Here is a 15,871-nt window from a genome sequence, read left to right as displayed (position 1 = left end):
CACATTGATGGCCTAAGACACGAAACAAGCGGTTTGTGTGAGAAAACCAACAGTATTTATATCGTTTTTACCTCGTGTAATCCAGGTGATCTGAATCGGTTGTGCAATGTCCAACTGAACCGAACTGAATCAGTTCAATGTTACGCCGGACATGTCCCCACCACTTTTTGCCAGGGTCGATTTTGTCCCCACCACTTTTGAAACATCTCGCGGCACAGATGTACCAATACAAATAAAACATCTCCAGTTAACAGCATTCGTTTCATTTGTTTGTTAAATAACAGGCGATCTAGCACTGAAATGTGTTGTCTTCTCTCGGAAATGCACTTCAATCCGTTGCGGTGATTCGTTCCGGTGAAATAAAAAAAAAATAATAATAAAATTCTCACAAACGTGTCCCTGTTTCTCTGGGTTCTAATCCGCTCTCGTATTTTTTTCCCTCATCAAAACAAAACATATACAACCACTGACAAACATTATATCAATTCAACCACTGATAAACATTATTGGTTTTGATGAGGGGAAAAAATCCTATTGAGAATGAGGAGTTACGCGCCGATTTGGGCGGGGCCTGAGCCGGTCGGCCATGATGGTTGGAGACGCTATCGGTTACCAGCGGCAACGCCTTTAGAACCCTATGTTAGAACCCCACAGAGACGCGACTAAACATTCCAGAGCTCTTTAATTTTCGCGCATTTATTATTTTCGCGCAATTATTATTTTGGCAGGACAGAGACGGATCTAAGAATACGATAAAAAAGGAAGAAAGTAAAGCAATGGAAAAAGATAAGGGCGGAAGAAAGGAGACCTTACAGGAACAAACTCACACTAAGCGCAAAACAGCTGTATTTGGAGAAGCAGCATCAAGATATTTGTTCTTTTGCACTAATAACAGTATTATTATTTTATAATTATTACTTATGTTGTCCATGAAACTTATATTGCCCAAATATACATTTCAGTTCTCAATAAATATTGTTAAGCCATATCAAGTTGTTTCAAACATTTATTTCAAAGAAATAAAAGAGTAATGAACAAGGCACTCAAACAACACTTTTGCGTATGTTCGTTAAGGCAAAGCAAACAGTGAAAATCGTATACTAAAGGCATCAGCCAACCGCGATCCAGCGTCTCCTCGTCAGCTACTCTCCCTGATGCTGTGTCCATTTCGAGAACCTAAAAAACTGTTATGAACCACAGGGAACACAATCCATTTGCAGCTTTATTTAATCAGAGTCGTACAGGCAGGGTCGAGACGAGGCAGACAGAGCAATGCAGACAAGATAACAGGATAATCCAGGAAACAGGCAGAGATCAGGGCAGGCAGCAATAGTCGTAATCAGAAACAGTCCGAGTTCAGGCCAGGCAGATATCAATCGTGAAATAGTCCAACAGTCCAAAAGCAGAATCAGGGAATAAACGCTCAGAAATGATCACCAGGGCAAATCAAGACTTCGCACTGGTGTGGTGTGTGAAGGTGTCTTTTATGGGTGTGTAAATGCAGTGCAGGTGTGAGGGATGATGGGAATTTGAGTTTAAAGCCAATGATCAATATTCCGGGGAAGGCTCCCTCTGGTGGCGGAGAGGAGGCGGAGCGGGAGCCTCCACCGTAACAAAAACTGTATTCCCTTGTTCCTATGTTTTCCATATGTCTCGTGTGAGTTACTGGAGGAGTTTTTAACGCAGCAGTGACTTCCAGGTATGGTAAAACAGTGCGGAATTGCGAGAAACTCCTCTACTACCGAACTAAAAACACACGTAAACAAATATACTGTTTTGCCGTGGGAATCCAACCAACATGGCGGAGAGGGGAGGGGCTCTGTACAATGACGTCAACTCCTCATTCTCAATACGAGTGCGGATTAGAACCCCGAACCTCGACACGCTAGGCAAAATTTCTACCACTGAACCATCACTGCACATATGCTAGAAAGGGCGTATCTATATACTCACTATACAACGCATTCTCATCCTTTAACGTCATATAGAACGCTATATGACAAAACGGCGCTATACTACGCTAAAGGCACCCGTTATCGTTAATATAACACGTGCTGTGAGGGCTAAGTTTAGGTGTGGGGTAGGGTGTACGTGTCATATTCACGCTAAAGGATTTATAACGTCTTGGGTTCGCGTGTTATATTAACGATAACGGGTGCCATGTGCGTAGTATAGCGCCGTTTTGTCATATAGCGTTCTATATGACGTTAAAGGATGAGAACGGGCTGCACTATACTAACAACATATTAGTTCTCATTGTACAAACAATTACACCCAAAGTACCAACACATTTTTGGTCGGACATCACATCTTTGTGCTCATTTTTATTTATGTACATCAGGAAGCTACAGGACATCGTCTTTCAAAACATGACTTACTCGAAAGCGAAAAAAAGAATGAATGCATCACTGTACCCAGCACTTTTAAAAATGGCCTTCCGAATACGTCTCTGTCCCCAGCACATTTAAAACCAAACTGACGGCCATGCTTCAGACCCTGAGAAGAATAAAAACCACAGTAAACCCCAGGATTGCACAGCAGGAGATAAAGCCCAACAGTTCCCAACCATCAGTGGATCCTACAAAACATGGAATAAGGGATTGAGAAAAGAGTGGAGAACTGTCAGGAGACATATTTAAGTTTTGTCTATGAATATTGTTGTCTCTGTGTTTATTTACTTCTGTTCCTACATGCCCATGTACACTAGACGTCGTCTTGGCTACGGAAGTTCATTGGAACGCGAATAGAGCCGCCATCTTGGAACAGGGGAGCCCCTCCTCTTAAATGCATCAGCGTCAGTGCAGGCAAAGGTCTAACGGAAATAAAATCATCATAAATCGTCATGAATGTGAATTTCTAGGGGTTTTTTTTGGTTCGTTCCAATGGTCCAACACAGTCTCATGAAGATGCGTATCTATACCACGAGTGTCATTTCTCGTGGCATTTATACGCCAAAAGTGTTTTTTTCGTGTATATGGTACGCACTAAAAACCCTGGGTTAGGTTTAGGGGGGAGGGGGGTGGGGAGTTCAAAAAAGTGCGTATCATATGTACGCGAAAATCGCATGCCATATACACGCAAAAACTGTTTTTGGCGTATAAATGGCCATAGATGCGAACTTTCATGAGATCGGGCTGAATGGTCAGACATGTATTTATCATTGAGTCCAGAGAAGTAAAATAAAAAAAAGAATAATAATAAAAAAATAAAAAAAAACATTCTTCCTAGTTCGTTCGTGTGAACATCCATACGCAGCACAAAAGTCCGAAAATACATGAATTTGAAGTACAGGCGTAGATAGCAGCGTTATTCTTCCTATGACAAGACGCCTGTTCCAAGATGGCGGCGGTTTTGACGCATGCTTAGAACCCCAAGGTGACCTCTAGTGTATCTATGCTATACATTCCTATAGACTAGAATGAAATAAACCTGAAGAATAATAATAAAAAACACAACTATTTTAAATTATAAAGATATTAAAGGACTCACCAGTGTTATCCACATAGAGCACACCTGACACATTTCCATAATCGGTTGATGCTATACAGATGTACATCCCATTTCTATCAGAGGAAGACTTTGGGATGAAGAGTTTATTCCCTTCAGAATGCGGAGTGCTTCCATTCACTCTGTTAATGAAGACGCATGAAAGAAACTCAAATTAAGAAAGTATACATGTGATCATCTAAAAGGCATTAATCTGGAAACTTAAAATTGCACATAATCATTATTCTGTGTAGCCTCCTTGTTGGACATTACACTTTTATTTCCTTTTTTTTTATGAATGAAGTAGAAAGTAGCCGCTTTTCCACCATCGGGCCAGTGCGAGCCATGGGCTTTCAATGGGCCAGGCTGGCTTCTTTGTTGTTATGGTATATAAGTGATACATAGATCGAGAGGATAATTGGATAATTTCATCCCAATAGAGTGCCGAAGTGATGACGTCACTTTGTAGGACAACTCGGAAGTTAGCAGCGCATGGGTTCCCTCGATCAAAAAGCTATGCATTTTCCCCATAGACTTTTGGAAAATCGCAAAAAATAAGATCTGTGTTTAACAAAGAGTTTTGTCTGTCAAGATAATCTTTACAAGTTAATCCAAAATGTATACTTTTTGAAGTCTATATAAAGTTTAAAAAAACACAAGCAGGTTATAAATGTGTGTTTTATGTCATAGATCAAAACGTGAAAATATTTAGAGGCTTTGTTCACCACAGACCTTATTTCAGGCGATTTAGCAAAAACCCATTCAAAAAACCCATAGACTTTAGAGCGAGGGAACCGGGAGTGCTAAAATGATAACTCACATGCGTTTTGGCCTACAAAGTGACGCCATATCTTCGGAACTCTATGGCATGGCCGGCTATACTTTATTTTTATCCTAGTTTGGATGATGGATTGCAAATGGAAATAAAATGTAATACATAGATAGGAGTGATGTATAAATGTGGATTTTTATCATGCCCTAGCTGTGTCTCAATATCTATACAGTACTATCGATCCTGAACAGTAGGTGAGATTAAATTAGTTTGTCCAGAAGCATATCATGTTGGTAGAGCGGATAGTCTACTATTTCCAGTGGATTTTCGAATTGTGGATCCATGCTCACTATAACAGCTAATATTGCCCACGAACCATTGCACTTTCGAGGAGGATTCGATGTATCTGTGTTATATTTCATCTCCAACAACAACGTGAAATTTTATACTGTAGATCCGTTCACTTTTAAATGCATTGTTATGTGTGAATATGAGGAGAATCTCAGCATGAAAGACCCGTGACTGGATGATCAGTGTGCTTCTGCATTTCTTTCCGATACAGTAGGAAACTAAATGAAATAAAATCGGAGGAATTTTATCTTGACAAGATAACTGACAGATCAGTTTACGTGACAGGATGCGTGTACGTAGTAAAGCCAAGTTCACATTACAGGATTTTAAGCCTGATTTGCAAATCGTTGATTGTTATTGTGCAAATCAATTAGCGGGCGATGAACGTCAGCCAATCTGTTAGTATGAAAGAGCCAACAACAACAACAACAACAGAGCCCATTTATGTTACGAACCCCGCTTTTAAAGTGCTCGTTAGGAGAGGGGGTCAGTAATGCAAAATGTACCAGTTTAACAATTTATTAGAAGTACATAACTCACGTGTCAGACGGCAACAAATACTGATTGACAGACATTAACAACCATAGACCCGTAAAATAATCTGCTCAGATAAGTCTCGCTCATTGTTGGCCTGAAACGAGACTTCAATACGATTTCCATGACGCATGCGCGAGAACTAAACTGAAGTAGTTGAAGGAGATCGCAATTCTCGCGCATGCGTCGTGGAAATCTAAGGAAATCTCGTTTCAGGCCAACAAGGAAGAAAAGGAATAGTCGAATAAACTCGTTATTTTTGTTTGTTTTTTCGCACAAAAAGTATTCGCGTCGCTTGATAAACATATAGTTGAGCCACGGTAGTCACTTGGGATATTTAAACATTTTCTTCATTGACTTTCTGGGCCGTCAAGAGGCAGTCCCTTAGGAGCCAATGTGGTAGTTATACAGCTCTCAAATTTAATCAAAAATATCTTCATTTGTGTTCCGAAGACGAACGAAGGTCTTACGGGGTTGGTACAGCATGGGGGTGAGTAATTAACAGTGTTGTGCAAGTTACTTCCAAACTGTAATACATTAGGTATTACTTGTTACTGTTATTTAAAAGTAATTCATTACCTTACAATATTACTGTCCCAGAATTGTAATGCGTTACATTACTCATGTATTACTTTTGAGTTACTTTCACCAAAATAACTAAGTAGAACTTAACTTTTGGGCTGTAACGATATGCAATATGAAACCGAAATCGCGATTCGCCACACGACTCAGATCCACGAACCTACAGAATCGCGACACACCTCTTCCAACTCCAGCGTTATTCTCCTTACCGTCCAGATCCAATGCTGCCTTATCTTTAAATTAGGCTATTAGTATTATCTGAAGTTAACATTATAAAATAAGTAGACCTACACCACAAAACTAGTTGAGGATAAATTATTTAAAATTGGGGAAGTCCAGCATTATGGACATGACATTTGCAGTCAAAACTTGAAATAAAAATTCTCAGAAAATACATGTATTGAAACGTATATAGTAGGGCTGGGTATTGAGACAAATTTCACAATTCGATTCGATTTCGATTCACAAGCTTGCAATTCGATTCGATTACGATTCGATTCGATTCAATATCGATTATTTTGGATATCAGTTACAATAAATGGCAATTTTTCTCAAGGGAATCAAATCTCTTAAATGCTGTAAACTATGGTCTATAAATATAGTCTAGTTGTAGCCTACTAGGCTTCATTAGCCTAATATGAAGGTAATAATTAACTGTTTTGTAGCTATACAAAAAATTAAATTACACTTTTATTTATTTTTATAATAAGAAGATTATATGAAATATAAACATATTAAATGGTGGCTGTCATACTTAAAATATTCATTTTATTTTAGTTTTCGTGTTCGCATTTATGAGGAAAAAACAATGTTACAGACGCGACCGCTCTGAACTGGCACTAAAAGACTGCTTTAAAACTTTCACATAGTCTGTTGCCTTTAAGAAGTAAAAGCAGAAAATACACTAATACAACTGTAATACAAGCCTCACTGAACATGTAACGAGTAAAATATTACTGAAAATTGATTAGTAATGCCTTACACTACTGCGTTACAGCAAAAAGTAATATGTTACTGTAATGTATTACTTTTGTAATGCGTTACTCCCAACACTGGTAATTAATGACTTAATTTTCATTTTGGGGTGAACTAACCTTTTAAAGTACAACTTGTGAGCAGTTTTTCAAGATCCTTTAGTGATCTTCGTTTTACACTTCTTGATACACAGCGGGTCATCTTTAAAATGCTCTTGGAGCTACCTATCTCTCTATAAGGGCCGTTGGAGCCCTCTGCTGGTAGGGAATCGTAAGATGGCCGCTCGAACACTTCCGGTGGGTGGTTTCACTGCCTGGTGGCAGTTTAGAACGTCAAGAGTTATCCAGTCATTATATAGATCTATTTATACCCGCACTGAGGGGCAGAGCGTGAAATGCAAATCTTGCACACCAATGTGCACTGGCTCATTCTAATAACCCTCAAAGATGATAGGCTCCCTGACATGATCCAAATATGTCTGTGAAGTCCACCTAACGTGAAACGTGACTGACTGAAAGGGAACAAAGGACTTCTTACTTGATCCAGATGTAGCTAGTCGGTGTTGGGTTACAATCCACGAAACAGTGAAATTCTTCAGCATCTGTTGGATCATCAGGGATTATCATCATCAATTCTGGAGGATCTAAGAGAATTCAAAAATATGAAAATATTATTGGCTTATCAGAAACAGTGTTCATGTGGCGTTGAAATTTAGGGATGCTTAGTTACAGAAGGGAGCTGACCTTAGCTTGTCTGAAACCGCTCACTCGTTCACTCATTCACTAATCCCTATATAGTGTATGGCATTTGAGTGCACTATATCTGCAAGGAGTGAACGAGATGAATTCGGACGCTGACGTTTACACTGTGCGTCGGAGAGTTGGAGCTGACTCGCAGAAAAGGCTTCATCACACGTACTGATAAAACTCCTTTTATCTTACGTTACTTACTTTATGCAATAATATTAACAACAATAACAATCATAATGACTTAATTTTGTAATTATATATATACCTCCAAGCCAGCTTTCTAGTTTCATCGACTGAAATTGTAACTCACGCTCACAGATGGCGTGTCGTCGAGACGAGCGCCCTCCGGCGACCGTTATTAATGAATACGCTTTCCGACGATTAACGGATATTTTTCAAATCCTCCACTGTAATCTCTGGTTTAAACTTGCTCGCGCCGCACTTTCATGCACGCTCAGTCTTTCCGCATTGGATTGTGGGAAATAGTGCTTCAGCAAGTGTACATCGAATGTACACTCAAATTCAGAGACGATTGTGGGTAAAAGTAGTGAATGAATGTAGGGAATGATGTCGTTCACTCAGAATTCGGACACCACTACAACATGGCCGACACCCGATATAGTGCACTATATAGTGTATACCCAGATAGCAAACTGACATTGAATCAACGTGGAAATATGACATTGATACAACGTTGATCCGACATTATTTTGCTCATCGCATTAACGTTGAACCAACGTCAGGCACGTCATTCTTTCAAAACTAACGGAAAATCAACTTGAAATCAACGCGTTGTTTCAACGTTATGAAAGCAAACCAATTTTCGATTTTCATTTAGCTTTGAAGAATGCCGCGTCTGACGTTGGTTCAACGTTAATTCGATGAGCAAAATCAACGTTGTTTCAATGTCATGAGAGACGTCGTTTCCACATTGATTCAATGTCAGTTTGCTGTCTGGGTAGGGAGCGATTTCAGACACAGCTCTTGTACTGACCAAGTTACACTTCTGTGCAAGTATAAACATTAGTTTGGCCAAAAACTGTGTTCATTTCCGTTTCTAGGAGTAAAAAAATCCTCTGCATTCCACCTCCACCCACAAACACATATGATATAGAGGGGCCTAGACCTCCTGACTGTAATATTAATTTGTACACTAGCTTATGACTTTTACTGTATACAGTGTTACTTACAGTGGATATTCATCACGTAGTCGAGTTCAAGCTCCTTTGTCAGTGTGCTGTGTTTTACAACACACTGGATCTTCTTCTGGTTTAAATGTTTAGATGGTGGACCCAGTATGTTGGCCACAACAGTGATGGTCCCGTCTGAGTGCTGTGTGCTGCTGGTTTCTGTTCTCAGAGAGTCATTCAGAGCTCCTAATCGCCACAACACTTCTGCTGCAGGCCGTGCATTCGAGGCCACACATGATGCCAAAGTCGTGTCGTAATGATTAGAAACATGAGTTCTTCCCGTTACTCTTGTTGCAGGACGAACTACATTTGAAAAAAGGGGCAATAAATGAGTCATGAAAATTAGCCAAGAAAATAGTGTATTTTGTGAAAGAAAGAGAGTTAAGTTAAACTACATGGGTTAATAAATGACAGATTTGTCAATTTATTTTGAACTTGAAACCCAAAATAAATCCGTCATGGTTCGCGGATTTGCTTGTTCATTCGGTATGTTACTGCCTTGATCTGATTACCCATGAGCATCAGGGTGGGGTTAGGGATCAGGGGGCAGAAATGGGTATGATTAGGGGTGGGGTTAGGGATCAGGGGGCGGAGATGGGTAGGATTAGGGGTGGGGTTAGGGATCAGGGGGCGGAGATGGGTAGGATTAGGGGTGGGGTTAGGGATCAGGGGGCAGAGATGGGTAGGATTAGGGATCAGGGGGCAGAGATGGGTAGGATTAGGGATCAGGGGGCAGAGATGGGTAGGATTAGGGGTGGGGTTAGGGATCAGGGGGCAGAGATGGGTAGGATTAGGGGTGGGGTTAGGGATCAGGGGGCAGAGATGGGTAGGATTAGGGGTGGGGTTAGGGATCAGGATATGGAGATGGGTAGGATTAGGGGTGGGGTTAGGGATCAGGGGGCAGAGATGGGTAGGATTAGGGGTGGGGTTAGGGATCAGGGGGTGGAGATGGGTAGGATTAGGGGTGGGGTTAGGGATCAGGGGGCAGAGATGGGTAGGATTAGGGGTGGGGTTAGGGATCAGGGGGCAGAGATGGGTAGGATTAGGGGTGGGGTTAGGGATCAGGGGGCAGAGATGGGTAGGATTAGGGGTGGGGTTAGGGATCAGGGGGCAGAGATGGGTAGGATTATGGGTGGGGTTAGGGATCAGGATATGGAGATGGGTAGGATTAGGGGTGGGGTTAGGGATCAGGGGGCAGAGATGGGTAGGATTAGGGGTGGGGTTAGGGATCAGGGGGTGGAGATGGTTAGGATTAGGGATGGGGTTAGGGATCAGGGGCCAGAGATGGGTAGGATTAGGGGTGGGGTTAGGGATCAGGGGGTGGAGATGGGTAGGATTAGGGGTGGGGTTAGGGATGAGGGGGCGGAGATGGGTAGGATTAGGGGTGGGGTTAGGGATCAGGATATGGAGATGGATAGGATTAGGGGTGGGGTTAGGGATCAGGGGGTGGAGATGGGTAGGATTAGGGGTGGGGTTAGGGATCAGGGGGCAGGGGGCAGAAATGGGTAGGATTAGGGGTGGGGTTAGGGATCAGGGGGTGGAGATGGGCAGGATTAGGGGTGGGGTTAGGGATCAGGGGGTGGAGATGGGCAGGATTAGGGGTGGGGTTAGGGATCAGGGGGCAGAGATGGGTAGGATTAGGGGTGGGGTTAGGGATCAGGGGGCAGAGATGGGTAGGATTAGGGGTGGGGTTAGGGATCAGGGGGCAGAGATGGGTAGGATTAGGGGTGGGGTTAGGGATCAGGGGGCAGAGATGGGTAGGATTATGGGTGGGGTTAGGGATCAGGATATGGAGATGGGTAGGATTAGGTGTGGGGTTAGGGATCAGGGGGCAGAGATGGGTAGGATTAGGGGTGGGGTTAGGGATCAGGGGGTGGAGATGGTTAGGATTAGGGATGGGGTTAGGGATCAGGGGCCAGAGATGGGTAGGATTAGGGGTGGGGTTAGGGATCAGGGGGTGGAGATGGGTAGGATTAGGGGTGGGGTTAGGGATGAGGGGGCGGAGATGGGTAGGATTAGGGGTGGGGTTAGGGATCAGGATATGGAGATGGATAGGATTAGGGGTGGGGTTAGGGATCAGGGGGTGGAGATGGGTAGGATTAGGGGTGGGGTTAGGGATCAGGGGGCAGGGGGCAGAAATGGGTAGGATTAGGGGTGGGGTTAGGGATCAGGGGGTGGAGATGGGCAGGATTAGGGGTGGGGTTAGGGATCAGGGGGTGGAGATGGGCAGGATTAGGGGTGGGGTTAGGGATCAGGGGGCAGAGATGGGTAGGATTAGGGGTGGGGTTAAGGATCAGGGGGTGGAGATGGGTAGGATTAGGGGTGGGGTTAAGGATCAGGGGGTGGAGATGGGTAGGATTAGGGGTGTATGTCGGTATATGTAAGGTAGGAGAAGTTGTATCTGGATCCAACTCCTCCCCCTGGATTTCGTGTTTTGCAGTGAGGACCATCTCCACTGCAGTCACCCTGCACTGCCAAGGATCTACTACAGACCAGACTTCACCAGACTTCCTGTTTTACTGTTCTCACTGTTCACTAATAAATCTATAACGTAGACTCACTGTTTTCTGAACACTTTGCACAGTAAAACGTCCCGTAAGATGTCAATCCGCTGAAAGATAAACCTGATTACCTCTGGGGCCTCCCACACATTCCAAAGTTTGATAGACACATTTTGGACAAATCATTTTGTAAATCTTAAAAAACTGCCGGGACACAGAGTGTCCGGGTTACCGTGAGGACTCACTGTGTTCCGGACGGCTAAATTTCTACTCGCTGTGTTTCGGACAGTTAAGCAGTAATTTCTAATATAAAACGCATACATGTAAACAATTATAAGTTTGTAAAAAAAATTATTAATCTTCGTAACTTTGTTGTAAGCGTCTATACAAGTACAAATAAGTAAATAAGTAACAAAGATAAAAACTCATTGATGCGTCTAAAGCTTTTGATCGGGGTTAACCATGCTAAGCTATTTTCTAAAATGAGACAAAGAGAATACATTGTGAGAATCTTGGCCTATTGGTATGCCCACCAGTTGTTGCAAGTTAAATGGGGCAATAAGGTCTCTGCCCATTTGGGGTCAGTAACGGGGTGAGACAAGGAGGGATTTTGTCCCCAATTTTGTTTAATCTTTATATGGATGAGCTGTCTGAACGTTTGAATAGTTGTAAAACTGGTTGTACGAATGGGACTAAGTTAGTGAATCATATTATGTATGCGGATGATCTTGTGGTGTTTAGTCCAAGCAGTGCTGGTCTTCAACATCTTTTAAATGTGTGTTCTGATTATGGTCTGGAACATGATATTGTATATAATCCTGGTTATGGTTATGGTCTGCAGAACTAAGGAGGATAAAAGTATAAAATTTCCAGTGTTTAAGTTGTCTAACCAGAATCTCACGGTGTGCGAGAAAGAGAAATATCTTGGACATATTATCACTGATGTATATGCGGGCAAATATACTGTTGCGTAAGTTTAGTTTCTGTTCAGATGAGGTGAAGGTGTCACTTTACATATTGTACAACATTTTATACTGCTTATTTGTGGTGTAACTACATTACAGAAGCTGCAAGTAGCATATAATGATATTATGATAATCTTATTAAGGAGACCTAGATGGCATAGTGCAAGTGAAATGTTTGTCAGTGTACGGGTAATCACTTTTAAAGCACTGTTACGTCATTTTATATATAGATTTATTTGCCGACTTAATGACTCTAAATGAAATTATTGTGAGTTTAATAAATGTGAGGGTTAGTACTACACGGTATCAGTCAAAGCTCTGGAGACACTGGTACTGGTGTATTCTGTAAGTCTATGTTACAAAATTGTATGGTTGTTGTAATGGATTGTATGGGTTGTGTTTTTTTTTTGTTTGTTTTTGTTTGTTTGTTTTCTCTTTCTTTCTTTTAAAATGGACTTTGAGTCTGTAATAAAGTTTTGATTGATATACACTCTTTTAATCGACAATTGCTCATATAAGCATTCTATTCTAACGTTACTTTGAAATATTACTTTTTAAAAAATCTCTTAAAGGGATACTCCACCGGGTTTTCATATTAAACTATGTTATTCCCTTAATTAAGACGAGCTGATGCATACCTCTCTCGTCTCAGTGCGTGCACTCTATCGCTCTGTATTGCCGCAAAACTATGTTAGCACTTAGCTTAGCCCAGTGCATTAAATATGGGCCAGAAAGAGAGGTGACAAAACACTTCCTCGTTTTCCCTATTTACTCGCTCTCCCCCTCCCTCTTATTTCCGTCAATGCAGCCAACGTGACATGCACCAAAGCGGGAGCCGGTAAGAGGACTTTTCACGAGTGAAGGTATTATTGCGCCAAGTTAAAGTGCTCTAAAGCACTTTTTCATGGTATTCCGCCATACAATATAGTCATCAATTTTAAACGCTTAGAAAAACACAACGTTTTATTTTGTGTCACCAGCCTAGGTCGAGTTACACTAATCGAGTAACTGTGTTTAAATAGGGAAAACGAGGAAGTGTTTTGTCACCTCTCTTTCTGGCCCATATTTAATGCACTGGGCTAAGCTAAGTGCTAACATAGTTTTGCGGCAATACAGAGCGATGGAGTGCACGCACTGAGACGAGAGAGGTATGCATCAGCTCGTCTTAATTAAGGGAATAACATAGTTTAATATGAAAACCCGGTGGAGTATCCCTTTAAAGTACAAATATTTGCAAATTGTAACTCGTAATTGTTTTATAAGACCAAAAGATTATTTTTTTTCTTTTTTTTCTCTCGTCATTTTCTGTTGGGTGACCATTTTCTACGGCGGCATGCTCCCCTCTTCCTCGTGTCCTGCCGGAAAACCTTCCCCTCGCCATTTTCTGAACAGTCATTGTCGTACATTAGAAATTCACGTTGATTTCTTTGAAACGACTGGCTCTTGAAACGAGAGAAGGAGGCAAAGATACTGTCCGGAATACAGTGAGTCTAAGTTACTTGCATTTGGATCCTGTGATTCATGCATAGAATAAAATCTGCAATCTTACCTTGTACTGTGAGATTAATGTTTGTCAGAATTTGTCCTCTAAATGTGTTGAAGATGCAAGTGTAGATCCCATCATCCAAGAGCGACATTCCCAGCAGCTGAATCGAGCCATTATTCTCGTTAAAGTTCCCAATAAATCTGACCGTGTCCTGTAAATAATTCCTGTGTTGAGTTTTCCCATCTTTGAGGATGATAAAGAAGCTGTGCTGTTCATGGATCCCTCTTGTCTGTTTCTGCCAAACGATATGAGTTAAATTATCCTCCATCTCAGTCAAATGACAAAACAAAGACGCATTCCCTCCTTTCACAACTGTTGTATCATGGCCAATAATCTTAACACCTGCAAAATCAATAGAAAAGGAGTGAGTGAACATATATATATATATATATATATATATATATATATATATCTGCTGGAATGTCTAACATAAACAAAAGTATTCATATTTCACTTACCCGCTATGCTGGAGCATTTGAGATAAATCAAAATCAGACTATAGAGTGATGGATCGCAAGCGTTCCTTCTCCTGTGCATGTTGTCTGACTCTGCAGTCTGAAGCGCACCTCGGAAGACAGGACTGGTTTGCATCCCAGATTATGGGGGGGGGAGAGAGTGCGTGAGATAAATAATAACATATGTGGGTGGGTTTGGTTTAGTTTTTTTGGTTTGTCTTTGATTCGTACAGTATTTGTAGTTTTAGAAATTATGCTTTTCCCCTGTTGCAGTTTAATTCATGGGACCAGACGGCAGTTATTTTGCATTTATTTTTAATCATTGTATGAAGACATAGGAGAGAGTGACAATGGACCAAAGGTCTTCATTCTGCCCTTCTGGACAAGGCGGTTACGATTACATTCCTAGGGCAACACATCACACGTTGCACACACAGCATAAACATCACAACGTCTCCAACTCCTTTCACAGACACTCTCTCACCCCTGTTCATGCAGTCTAGCTCCTAAGAGTCCTCAGATCCTCAGTCTGTGGCTTCTTAACCAGTACTGTGGTGTTGGTGCTCCTCTATTATTTTATATATATATATATATATATATATATGAAGAGTTCAGATGCAAAAGCCTCTAAGTGCCGTTTGAAATTTTCTTCTAAAATGATCATTTTTATCAAGCTTGTATATTTAAGTTCAGTAATTTCACTTAAATGGCAATGAAGATTACCTAATTGTCATTTAAGTGAAATTACTGAACTTAAATATACAAGCTTGATAAAAATGGTCATTTTAGAAGAAAATTTGAAATGGCATTTAGAGGCTTTTGCATCTGAACTCTTCATATATATATATATATATATATATATATATATATATATATGCACGCCCAAGAACCAGAAACCCGGGACCTTCCCCCACACTTTTCCTCCTGATGAAAGTGGGCATTATATATGATTTATTCTTCCTGTAATCTATTATTAATAAGTTTTGATGGTATTGGAGGTTGTAACCGATACACCACTCAGACAGCTGCTCAAACTCGTCCCGATAACTGGACTCCTCTCCCCCAGAGATGAGCCCCACTACGGTGGTGTCATCCGCTAATTTAATTATGTTATTGCTTGACTGGACAGGGATGCAGTCGTACATGTACAGGGTGGACAGTAGGGGGCTCAGCACACAGTCCTGTAGAGAGCCAGTGCTTATACTAATGAGATGTGGGGACCTACTCACATCCACTGGGAGTGATCTGACGGGAAGTCAATAATCCAGTGGCAGATTGAATGAAAAAGACCCAGAAGTTTACCAAGTGTAGCTACCAAAGAGGGTAATCCATCAACCGCAAGTTGAAGCCGGCCAGGAGCTGCTATCTTGTAGCAGAACTTAACTTCCGTTAGCATTTCCATTGACTCCCATTCATTTTGGCGTCACTTTGACAGCGAATAACTTTACATCTGAGGCGTTTGAAGACCCCATTTGTCTATTTCTAAAGAAACACGATAGTCAGTGTATAAATTACCTTGTAGCTTATGTGATGGCCCCGTAGAAGCAGTTTTAGTGAAAGTAGGCTAACGATTGGGTCATAACCAAGTGACTCTCTGTCGCATTGAAGAGAGATTACCGTATGGACAGGAGAAGAAACTCGCGGGCAATCGGGGAAACGTGGAGGCAAAATAACAAAATAATTCATCAGAATACCTAGCAAAAGTGTCTCCTTCTCCTCGCTCATGGACAGCTCCTACTCACACTCTCCACCTCTGCATGTTTCT

General features: G+C 41.6%; 1 protein-coding gene across 3 annotated transcripts; it reads right to left on the bottom strand.

Annotated features, from left to right (window-relative positions):
- Positions 1 to 1,209: 1,209 nt before the first annotated feature.
- On the bottom strand, positions 1,210 to 14,266 carry LOC120459754 (nectin-3). 3 transcript variants are annotated; one of them, XR_016169218.1, is made up of 7 exons: positions 14,110 to 14,266; positions 13,655 to 13,993; positions 8,640 to 8,942; positions 7,238 to 7,343; positions 3,490 to 3,629; positions 2,679 to 2,812; positions 1,210 to 2,578 (listed from the first exon to the last, which is right to left on the bottom strand). XR_016169218.1 is itself a non-coding variant. In XM_039647182.2 (6 exons), the coding sequence occupies exons 1-6, from the start codon at positions 14,240 to 14,242 to the stop codon at positions 2,490 to 2,492; spliced, it is 1,110 nt and encodes a 369-aa protein (XP_039503116.2). In that variant the 5' UTR covers positions 14,243 to 14,266; the 3' UTR covers positions 1,210 to 2,489. The 3 variants fall into 3 exon arrangements, 2 of the variants coding, with proteins under 2 accessions (XP_039503116.2, XP_039503117.2); XM_039647182.2 differs by lacking the exon at positions 2,679 to 2,812; XM_039647183.2 differs by lacking the exon at positions 2,679 to 2,812 and having other exon boundaries at positions 1,210 to 2,496.
- Positions 14,267 to 15,871: the final 1,605 nt, after the last annotated feature.

The sequence above is a fragment of the Pimephales promelas genome, chromosome 7 (genome assembly GCF_988280905.1).
Source record: "Pimephales promelas chromosome 7, fPimPro1.hap1.1, whole genome shotgun sequence".
NCBI classification, from domain to species: Eukaryota; Metazoa; Chordata; class Actinopteri; order Cypriniformes; family Leuciscidae; genus Pimephales; species Pimephales promelas.
The sequence above is the reverse complement of the archived record's forward strand: the minus strand, read 5'-3'. Positions and strand labels throughout refer to the sequence as shown.

Coding starts and splice junctions, on each gene's coding strand:
- LOC120459754 (XM_039647182.2), bottom strand. CDS start 14,242: ATGCAAACCAGTCCTGTCTTCCGAGGTGCGCTTCAGACTGCAGAGTCA. Junction 13,994..14,109: donor CAAATGCTCCAGCATAGCGG/GTAAGTGAAATA, acceptor TTGATTTTGCAG/GTGTTAAGATTATTGGCCAT. Junction 8,943..13,654: donor CATTAATCTCACAGTACAAG/GTAAGATTGCAG, acceptor TTTCAAATGTAG/TTCGTCCTGCAACAAGAGTA.